This window comes from Aegilops tauschii, chromosome 1 (assembly GCF_002575655.3).
Source record: "Aegilops tauschii subsp. strangulata cultivar AL8/78 chromosome 1, Aet v6.0, whole genome shotgun sequence".
Taxonomy (NCBI): Eukaryota; Viridiplantae; Streptophyta; class Magnoliopsida; order Poales; family Poaceae; genus Aegilops; species Aegilops tauschii.
This window is the reverse complement of record NC_053035.3, coordinates 100,075,464-100,085,979: the sequence shown is the minus strand read 5'-3', so window position 1 is coordinate 100,085,979 and position 10,516 is coordinate 100,075,464. Positions and strand designations below refer to the sequence as shown.

Genomic DNA, 10,516 nt, shown 5'->3' with positions numbered 1-10,516 from the left:
GTCATCGTGGAGAGTCGCTCGCACGAGAGCATTCAGGCGTGGACGGCAACGAGCAAACGCAACATTTGTGTGACGTGGAACACCAGGAAGCCTGAAGATCCGTGGGCCTCATCCAACGGCAGCCAAAGCGTTAGTTGGGAAAGCTTATAAATCCCATATCAATTATAACATTTATACCGATTATTAAATGTATATATTTTCCCTCTAGAAGATAATAAATTTATCTGAAAATTATTTTTTCTAGGGACATCTGAAAATTTTAAAAAAGTTTGAGGGAAATCTGAAAATTAAATACTTTCCACAATAAACATGATATGAAATTATATCCTTCTACTATCCAATCGGCCCGCCGCGGGCCCACCAAGTACTAGTGCAAGAAGAACAGGTGCCAACCGTATATTAACCTGCTTACCCCGGTCACCCGAGCTCGCAGCAAAACAGATCATGGCGACCCCTCAGATCTACCGCAAAACCCTCCTCCCCGTCATCCTCCTGCTCGCGGCCGCGGCGCTCTACCCAGCCGCCGCCGACGGCGACGAGGTGCTTGCCCTCACGGAGTCCACCTTCGAGAAGGAGGTCGGCCAGGATCGTGGCGCACTCGTCGAGTTCTACGCTCCCTGGTCCGTGGCCCGCCGCATCCCTCCCCTGCCCTCCCTATCTCCTCGTATCCCGACGTGCTTGTGTAGTTTGACCTGCGCGTGCGCCGCTTGGATCTGGATCCGTGGTTGCTTTGCTTACTCCACTGGTCGCCGAGCTCGGATCTCTGATGGGATCGTGCCCGGGTTGCCGCTGGAACGGATCGTAGCGAAATTGTAGCTTGGAGTAGAGCAGTCTAGATGCTGCTGGACCGAACTCCCGTTGAAGTGGGAAAATATTGGGATCTTGAGCTAAAACAAACGATCTGCCTTGTTCACGCTGGCAGACGGAACTGTTTTGATCTCCTTTTGACGTGCACTATAATTGGAATTGGTATTAGCCTGTTGAGAATTTTGCTGCAATTCTGATCCCAGTCTTTGGATCTCAGATTTCTTTGAAAAAAAATCTGGGTATGACAGTAGAAACAATCTACTGGTTGGGGATTCGGATCAAATCTTATTTTGTGGTGATTTTAATGTATCTTTGGCTTACATGCGCATTGTCATAGCGAGTAAAGCGTCCACTTTAAGGGTCATCTTTGATGTTGTTAGATATCTGGTGGGTTGTTCTGGATCATATTCAAAGGTAGAATGCTTCTTGGCTTTGTGTGTCAGGACGAACTTCAGTTTTTTTACTACTTGGGTTGTTCCAGTAAGTGTTGAACTATATTTTCTACCTTATACCATAGGCTTGTCGGTGAATCAGTTGGTGCATCGAACTGAATATAGTATCAAAGGCAAGAGCTGTTGAGCTCAAAACCCACCTTTCAATACCTAATAATTCATTGCAAGTATGAAAACAATAATCTATTGTAACGAGGAAAAGCTTTCACCAAGCTATCAACCGATGGATGTTGCAAATCATACCAAGTGATCCATGTAAATTATTCATAGTTGTGGTAGGTAATATTATCAATATACGAACCAATCCTAATTGATCGGAGGCAATTGCATTTAAAATCGTGTCTACTATTTCTGTTAGTCTCATATTTATTATCTTGTTTGTAAAAACTATTTCTTCCTTAGATGACTGTACTTTTCTACTCATTGGTTCATTATTTGATGATTGTTTTCTGTTTTATAGGTGTGGCCACTGCAAGAAGCTTGCTCCAGAATATGAGAAGCTTGCTGCAAGTTTTAAAAAGGCTAAATCAGTCTTGATTGCCAAGGTAAATCTTGTGCTTTTGAAAGTGTTTTGTACATTAATGCTATAACAATTTTTTTGTCAACAACTGTATAACATATACTGTTATTAGCCTCTAAATTGCATAGTATTTGTTATGGCATATTTACTAAGTTTCTCCTTATCCAGGTTGACTGCGATGAGCACAAGAGTGTGTGCAGCAAGTATGGAGTTTCTGGCTACCCCACAATCCAGTGGTTTCCCAAAGGTTCCTTGGAGCCCAAGAAGTGAGAATGCACACTTTGTATTTGATTAATTCCCTTCTTGTTATAAAATAAAATCTGAAAACTTAATGTTGAACTCATTGTTTAGGTATGAGGGTCAACGCACTGCTGAAGCCCTTACAGAATATGTTAACTCTGAAGCAGGTAAACTCCAACTTGTGTTGTAGTACATTTTCCAGCCATGCTGTCTTGGTGGGTTTCAAGTCAGTCGGGTTCTCTATGACCATTTAATGGATTATGTAGAACATTTAAGTTTTCACCACAGGAAAACTAAGTTGGAAGATAAGCATCACACTGAAGTAGAAATTAGACAATTATTAGTACTTAAGCAATGTGGTGGCACTTCCTTTGACCCCCTTGTCACTTGTGCATGTTCTATTGGTACCATTCATCTTCAGTTATACACTTGACATTTAATACTGGAAAGGCTGCTGGAGTTACTTGTGTAGCATCATTAAATTTATATGTATATGTTGGCGTCTCTCATTTTTGTTTTACTCCTGTTGAGTGTTACTAGCCTTATAACTTCATGGTGGTCCTTTAATCTCTGACATCTGTCTTTCAGCAACCAATGTGAAGATAGCCGCAGTTCCTTCAAGTGTTGTGGTTCTGACCGAGGAAACCTTTGACTCGGTTGTCCTTGATGAAACCAAAGATGTCCTTGTTGAGTTCTATGCCCCATGGTAGGTTATTATGATCAGTTTGCCATGCACCAAAATCTACTTCATTGCACCACTTTAACAGACATAATTTCATCAAGTGCCATTTTTGCTTGACAGGTGTGGTCACTGCAAGAGTCTTGCTCCGGTTAGTTGTAGATCTCAGTAACTTGGCAATTTCCTTAATAACATACTTTTCTCATACAAGAACTGTCATGCATCTTCATTTTCCAGCTTTCTAACTCAAGTTTGTAATTTCTTAGATATATGAGAAGGTGGCCTCTGTTTTCAAGCAAGATGAGGGTGTCGTGATTGCTAATCTTGATGCAGACAAATACACAAGCTTGGCTGAGAAGTATGCACTCTGAATTCTCTGTTCTAATGACTTTTGTAGACTGGTCTCCCTTTTTTTTAATGTAATTTCGTGAAGTTTTCTTGAATGAACCCAAATGGAAGACCTGTTAAATCTAACACATTTATCTGACTTACCTACCAATTTTGGTTATGCATGAGATATTTAACCACATAATGGAAGAAGAATTTTAATCGTGTATATTACTTTCAGGTATGGAGTTTCTGGTTTTCCCACATTGAAGTTCTTCCCGAAGGGTAACAAAGCTGGTGAAGAGTATGAGAGCGGTCGGGAGTTGGATGACTTTGTTAAGTTCATTAATGAGAAAAGTGGAACTAGCCGTGATTCAAAGGGTCAGCTTACTTCAGAGGTTGGTCACACATGAGAGCACACTGTGGAAGTAAGCTGGGTGAAAATGTAATAATCTGATAAAGCCCCTATCCGTTGCAATTTCTGTAGGCTGGGCTTGTGGCAAGTTTGGATGCTCTTGTCAAGGAATTCCACAGTGCTGCTGATGACAAGCGGAAGGAAATCCTCTCTAAAATTGAAGAGGAGGCTGCGAAGCTCAGTGGTCCTGCTGTCAAGTACTAACTTCTACCTCTCCTCCACTGTGTTTGCAAGTTATCAAATTGTTCTCAGATTTTATTTTAATGTTAGTAGTAGCAATGCCATTGATGGCCTCAACATTTTTCTTCTATAAACCAGGCATGGAAAGATCTATGTGAATGTTGCAAAGAAGATATTGCAGAAGGGCTCTGACTATACCAAGAAGGAAACTGAGAGGCTTCATCGCTTGTTGGAGAAGGTGGGTAACAAGAAAGTTGATTCTTGTCACATTATTATTACTTAATCTCCATATTTATGACCTAATTTCCTGTTTCATAACATGACAGTCGATCAGTCCTTCCAAAGCCGATGAATTCGCCATCAAGAAGAACATTCTTTCAGCCTTCTCCTCTTAATGGTGATGACCCACGTGCCCCAGCCCTGCCATTGTTGGGGGTGTAGTCAGTAGTACAACAGTACCGCCTGCCACAAGAGAGAAGTGAAGAAAGACAAAGAGAAATAGAGATCAGAGAGATGGCAGTGAAAGTTTAGCGGCAATAGATTATCTGTTTTGGTTCAATGTTGAACAACATCTGATATCTGTTTTCTCAGCCGTTTACCTTTTCGGTTACAGGGATTTACTTTAGCAGTAAAAGGGTTTATTCAAGAACAAACAGTACCAACTGGTGATGACATTAATAAATCTGCCCTTTGTGTTTTATAGCTTATTTTGCTTTGCTCTGATGGACGTGAAAGTTTGCTGTCTATTGGGTTCGCAACACAGTAAATAGGTTTCAGTCTGAGGAGATAGTTGTCACTTGAATTGGCAATTTCAACAGACTGCAAACTGTTAAGACTTTCGCAAAAATTCAATACTGCTTCTCGTCCGTTGTTCATTACTGCTGTGACCCACAATGGTCATCTGCGGTCGGTCTTGTAGTTGGGGCAATTGCAGCGATGAATTAAGCTCATGATGCACTGGGGCTGTTCCAGGATGCTATGGCAATAGCGAAATATAATTCTTAAACAGTGCTTAAGAGTCCGTCCGCTCCAGACTCAGCTCGTGGAGCTGCAGGCTAAAATAGTGGAGCTGGAAAATAGGTGTTCCGCAGATCTTATAATTCCGGTGAGCTGGTGGATAGCTGAACAGGCCTGAAATTCTTTGGTTCCTGGATACATATGTACCCTATATGGATTTTTTTAATAATTTAACAAGAAGTCAAAAATTTCTAAAAATATTTCTTAAAAAACTTGACCTTCCATTGTACTAGTAAGAAAAGTTCAAAAAAACAAATTCCTTTTTGACTTTTTTTTCAAAAAAGACAAATTTTCAGTCAAAATAGCGTGAATAGTGACCTATAATAGCAAATAATTTTTGTCTTTTTTGCTGTGAAGTCAACGTAGTTTCTTTTTTTGTTAAAATTTATATACTAGTGCGCAAGTAAGTCAAGTTTATTCTAAAAATAGTTTCTTAACTATTTTGACTTTTTGTTTAATCATTAAAAAAAATTCCCCATATAGGGTACATATGTACCAGGGACCATTCGGTATTTCCCCTGGAAGTTGTTCATTCTGATGTTATCTGATTTTCGCAAAATAAATATTTTTTTCCTTTAATCAGTTGGACACGACTCATGTAATTGTATCAGAAAAACAATTTGACAACTCTAGTGATGATCGATGGACACATCTTTAGCTGGTTCCATGGAAGTACATCAAATCTTTTGCGTATGGGAACATCACAAGCATTTCATAGTCCAAAATCACATAAACTGCACAGAAACTACACATCTGAACTACAAAAACCTGCAGAAAATCATATAAACTGTACAGAAACTACATATGTAATCCTTTTCTGAAACACTACATATGTAATCTAAGAACTACACGTTGAAGAGATTGTTGTACAACAGACGGCAAAGGGAGAGAGACGAGCTAGATGCTTTCAGAAAATTCCCAATCATGCACAAGAAAACTTGAGTTAATCCTCAATTACATCAAACCTGCAGAAAATACAAAATTAGGAACAAAAACTGGTAATGCGTTCAGAAAGTTGCGTCAGGCACTGTAAGTAGCCTTCTATTTGAGTTTGTTTATTACAAATGGAGGATTTGAGGGACCATATAAAGTGCAGTTCATTCAAAATATGCTGCTCACACAGTCACACTAATCCCATGCAATGCTGCGCGACGGAGCTTCACAATGTTGCCATCGGTACATGACTGATGCAGGTCCTGTACCAGTGGTCCATTCGTGAACTTTACAAATTACAACCTACCACCATCTCCAATATATTCTCTCCATCCCATAATATAACAGTGTTGTTGACACTCCGTCCCATAATATAAGAGCGTTTATGACACTACACTAGTGTAAAAAACGCTTCTATATTATAGGACGGAGGGAGTAGTGAATATCAGACGCTCGCACATGCTATATTCAATGCCCTGCCTACCAACCAATCAGTCCGTCTGGATGGTACAGATAACGGGACTATATGCCGACCCATATCTCTGCTTCAGGCTTTAGTTTGAGTAGAGAGTGCTAGTTAAATGTTCGCAGGAGAAATTATATTCTACCATGCACAGGATTTTGATATTTGTGCCATGTTTTCTACTTTGGCAAATTTGTTTTGTTTCATAGTGTTACATAGTTTCATCGTTTTTTTTTCCTCCTTTTTCTTCTCTTTTCATAGTGTATTGTAATTTCTATTTGTCTACCAACGAATAAGAGCGCAAACTATGATACACTCTGAAACGAGAAAAAACCCAAACATCATGTAATGCTTTGAAACGTTGCAAAAAATCAGAAAAAACATTGCATGCACGGATATACTATAAATCACTCTCCGCAAGACTTTTTCGTTCAAACAGCAGACAGGTACTCAAATGCCACAATTTCAAAATTACGGAAAGCAGCCAGATTGCAACAAATCTAACAGCATAGAAAATTACAACAGCAAAAAACCTGATCTCCCATTGCCATAATTAATACTACAACAATTGCATGGTGTGATTGCACTCTGATAGTATCTATCTAGTTTTATCCATACTGGCGTCAGAATTACCTTGGTTATCATCTTCTTGCTTGAACTTGGGGCCACTCAAGACATCATCAGCTGTGCAGCCGTGGATGTAATCAATATCATGCTCCTGCCGCCCATAGCTGTTTTCAGCCCCCTGGTAGCCACTAGCTTCATTATCAATTGATTTCCTGCAAGATGGTCTTTCCGGCCCTCCCAAATCTTCCAGATGTTCATGACCATGTTCATCATCATGCTCATGGACATGTTCTTGCTCCTGCCGGCTGCCGAATGACGGGTCGTATGCATGGGGACCATGCACCCTCATTTGCACCGACCTCAGTAGCGCTGTTCGCCTCAGGTCCGCGCCGTGGCACATGTCATTGGGTGAAGACGGGAACCGGCCTTCATTCTCAGAGCCACGTCGAGGGTGAGAGCAAGCCACGGATGAGAGGGAGCAGCTGGGGAGAGGATATGGGCTTGATGGTAGGAAACCAGCTTGCGGTTTCTGGAACCGGTGAGGAGAAGACATCGGACTAGTTGATGGGCTGACCATTGCATCGCCTTGACTCCCGTTGGGGTTTAGTTGCGTGTCGAAGTACCGGTAGTCATCTGAGTCTTCTGACATTGGTGAGTATTGGGAGATTATTTCGTCCCTGAAAGTGACAAATAGGAAAACACATTATAGCATGTGCACCATAAGAAATATAATTGCTGAGAAAGAGCAGTATTATTATACCAACTGAAATAAGCCCCGCAATCAATTGTATCAAATATAAAGAGACGGATTCAAGAAAAGAAAAAAAGACCTGGCAAAACTAACAAACAAGCAATAATTGATCTTTGATGGTTCCAAAGTGTATCAAGACAAACGGAACGCATATAGTTATATAAGTATTATATCCTCAAGCAGACTGCTTATGACCACGGCTCCTAAATGGATAAGCGTTTGGCGAGAAGACATTGTGGACAACAATATTCAGAAGCATACCTTAAGTAATATTCTTAATTATATCATGATAGCTTGACATGTTCTAGAACATGCTTATAATGATTCAGCAAGTTAAATGCTTCCATGTGGATGCAAGCATCGAGCAATAAAGTAGAAGGATCAGATTGTATCCAGATGCTCCAGATTAGTCATAAGCATGGAAGACTTTGTCCAGATTATTCACTATTCATGTTGTGTATTACAGAACCATCGGAATACAGTTGTACTGCAAATACATTAGAACCAACCGTACCGTTACACGTAATATTAATTCCTAGATGCTTAATCATACTATGGAAATCAGCATGAACTTTGTAAGGAGTTCTGACAAACTACGCTAGTCATCATCTTATGAAATATTATAGTGTGGTGGCTGTTCTAGAAAGTGCAGCAATATTGTAAACATAGCTTTTAGACAAGCTAGAGAAAGAGATGAATGGATGAAAATGACACCCTCACTATTTTAAATTTAATAGAAACCACACCGGAGTTACCATCCCCAAATCTTCTTTTTTATTTATGGTCAAGTAATTGCTGAAATATTTGAAACAGAGGCCACACCAGCCCTGTTTGTCGTAATCTAAAAACCAAGGATATTGACTGCGTTTCTCAAAAGATTAAAGAGAAAATTAGGGTGTTTACAATTTTATAGAGAACTGTATGGATAAGTTAGAAAAATAGACCCCTTTTAGGCAAAAGATGAGCATATTATAACTGAAATAGATACGGAACCACAAAAATATTTCATTCCTCCTCTCACATAATAGAGCTTCTTTGATTCACAGGATTCCACAAAAATAGGAATATGAAAAACGCAAGAATGTGATAGGATTGCACGTGCAAAACAGAGGATTGTGAAAACACGGGAATTTTGTGGAATTGGGTGTTTGATTCGGGGGAACATTAAAGCACAGGAATCCTAAGAAGCTTCAAATCAAAGCTTAACACATGCAAAGGAAGGTTAAACACATGCAAAGGTAATATCATATTGTTTTTATGCAACTCATGGCCTTTGCCTTGTTCTTTGTGCATAGAAATGCAAAAAAAAATAAAATTCCTTTGAATCAAATGTATTAACAATGTCACCAAAGGAATATTCTATTACATATTTTCCTCCACTTTTCCCATGAATCAAAGAGGCCCTGCTAGCTGCTGAATTGGAAAATAATAGATTGATAGTAATCCTACTGGATACTACGAGATCGAAAGAGTATACATCGTATCTATATCTTGGATTTCTGAGACCCGCTTTTCGACAAAAATCAGAGACGTAAACATGATGAAATGTACACGGAATCAGAGCACACAAACCTGACACAAGAGGAACTCTCAGACCTCGCAGGGGACTCCATGATGTTGTCGGCAAGCGAATCTCCTACAGAGAGCCCATTCAGGCTGGACGCCATTATCTGCACTAGCACAGCCAACGGTCAGCTGATAAAGCAACAATATTCAGGGGGGAAACAGAAATGTTGTTCAGTATAGTTTCACAATAACTCAAAGCTATTTGAGAACCAGGAATCTATGTAAATGATACAAAGCTGAATTCTAATCCGGATAGCAGAAGAAGATAGAGAAAGGGGAAACCAAGGAAGCCGCAGAGTTAGAGATCAGTAAGAACGAAATTCAGCGCCGGGAACCAAGGAAGCCCGTCTCGCTCGTACTGGAAGGATCACGGATCAAAGGATTCGCTAATCGACGCAACGAGAGAAGAACTCTGTTCATGGAAGCAAGAAACCGCCCAGAATCTGAAACAGAAGCGCCGTTTCCCCCAGCCGATTCAGGCCCAAACCAAGAACCAAGGGGAAGCACAGCCATGGAGAGACTGAAGGGGCGCCGACCTCGCTGAGGTACCGCTTGTGGGAGTGGAGGTTGTCCACGTACACGTCCTCCTCCGGATCCCTCCCGCGCTTTCCGCCACCGCCGCCGCCGCCAACACCGGAGGAGGAAGGCGGCGACATTGCGGCGCCCTCGCCGCTGCCACCCGCCATCCGTGCGGCGCGGCGGCACGGGTTGCTGGATTGGCTGCTTGGAGGTGAGGTGGGGAGCTGGAGAAGAGTCGAAGGGGAAAAGTGAGGGGAGAAAGCGCTGTCTCGTTTCCGCTCTCCGAGTCTAAGCACAAAATCCCAACTCGCATGATTTTAGAAAGAATTGTTTTCTCGTGAAATTTATACAAAATTTTAGAAAGAAATGTTCAGCTTCTTGTGAAATTTTAGAAAGAAATGTTTTCTCATGAAACTTATACAAAATTTTAGAAAGAAATGTCCAGCTTCTCGTGAAATTTTAGAAAAAAAAATGTTTTCTCATGAAATTTATACAAAATTCCAGTGAAATTTCTGCAAAAAACAGACTTTATTTTTATTTTTTACTGAGTTCAGAGATGAATTTGTTGATGTATAAATGTATTGCCTAGTCTCTTGCATCAAATTGGTCTTTTGATTGCATTGGATAGAGCATGCACTTTTATATGGTATCAGAGGCAAGAGGTCTCGAGATCAAGACCCGGCTGGCGACAATATAAATATATTGCCTATCAATTTTTTGGTTGAGCATGCACTTCTATAAAATTATGGGTGAGAATGTTTTCTCATGAAGTTTATACACAAATTTTTAGAAAGAAAACTCATGAAATTTATACAAAATTTCAGTGAAACTGTTGCAAAAAAAGGGTTTAGAGCATCTCCGAGAAGCGGTGTAAAATAGGGCAGCTGCCCCAAAAAACGTTTTTTAGGACATTCGAGCAAAAAAATGACGCTTCAGCAGCTGCCCTATTTCTATATTTTCGTTCTCAGTTCAAAGTAGTCCTAAAATTTGGGGCGTGGAGTATCTGCTCCCGAGCTCAAATGCTCCCTGCTAAACTTTGACAAATGTCTTGTATGCTTGCAAAATTTCAACCAGAAAAAG

General features: G+C 40.5%; 2 protein-coding genes across 3 annotated transcripts; one reads left to right on the top strand and one right to left on the bottom strand.

Moving 5' to 3' along the window:
* Window positions 1–363: 363 nt before the first annotated feature.
* LOC109774970 (protein disulfide isomerase-like 2-1) lies at window positions 364–4,320 on the top strand. Its single transcript, XM_020333729.2, has 11 exons — window positions 364–620; window positions 1,720–1,804; window positions 1,948–2,045; window positions 2,131–2,186; window positions 2,608–2,725; window positions 2,822–2,849; window positions 2,965–3,056; window positions 3,267–3,423; window positions 3,513–3,637; window positions 3,759–3,858; window positions 3,947–4,320. Exons 1-11 carry the CDS (start codon window positions 445–447, stop codon window positions 4,013–4,015), a joined length of 1,104 nt encoding a protein of 367 aa, XP_020189318.1. The 5' UTR covers window positions 364–444; the 3' UTR covers window positions 4,016–4,320.
* A 1,027-nt stretch (window positions 4,321–5,347) lies between these two features.
* LOC109774971 (uncharacterized) lies at window positions 5,348–9,721 on the bottom strand. Of its 2 annotated transcripts, XM_020333732.3 has the most exons (4): window positions 9,454–9,721; window positions 8,924–9,021; window positions 6,667–7,277; window positions 5,348–5,602 (listed from the first exon to the last, which is right to left on the bottom strand). In XM_020333732.3, exons 1-4 carry the CDS (start codon window positions 9,601–9,603, stop codon window positions 5,592–5,594), a joined length of 870 nt encoding a protein of 289 aa, XP_020189321.1. In that variant the 5' UTR covers window positions 9,604–9,721; the 3' UTR covers window positions 5,348–5,591. The 2 variants fall into 2 exon arrangements, with proteins under 2 accessions (XP_020189321.1, XP_020189320.1); XM_020333731.4 differs by lacking the exon at window positions 5,348–5,602 and having other exon boundaries at window positions 6,432–7,277.
* Window positions 9,722–10,516: the final 795 nt, after the last annotated feature.

What these genes read in the sequence shown, in the direction of transcription:
- LOC109774971 (XM_020333731.4), bottom strand. Translation starts at nt 9,603, where the DNA reads ATGGCGGGTGGCAGCGGCGAGGGCGCCGCAATGTCGCCGCCTTCCTCC. An exon ending in ACAAGCGGTACCTCAGCGAG is followed by an intron (nt 9,022 to 9,453) that starts GTCGGCGCCCCT and finishes GTGCTAGTGCAG; the next exon opens with ATAATGGCGTCCAGCCTGAA. An exon ending in GAGAGTTCCTCTTGTGTCAG is followed by an intron (nt 7,278 to 8,923) that starts GTTTGTGTGCTC and finishes TGTCACTTTCAG; the next exon opens with GGACGAAATAATCTCCCAAT.
- LOC109774970 (XM_020333729.2), top strand. Translation starts at nt 445, where the DNA reads ATGGCGACCCCTCAGATCTACCGCAAAACCCTCCTCCCCGTCATCCTC. An exon ending in ATATGTTAACTCTGAAGCAG is followed by an intron (nt 2,187 to 2,607) that starts GTAAACTCCAAC and finishes TCTGTCTTTCAG; the next exon opens with CAACCAATGTGAAGATAGCC. An exon ending in AGGGTCAGCTTACTTCAGAG is followed by an intron (nt 3,424 to 3,512) that starts GTTGGTCACACA and finishes CAATTTCTGTAG; the next exon opens with GCTGGGCTTGTGGCAAGTTT.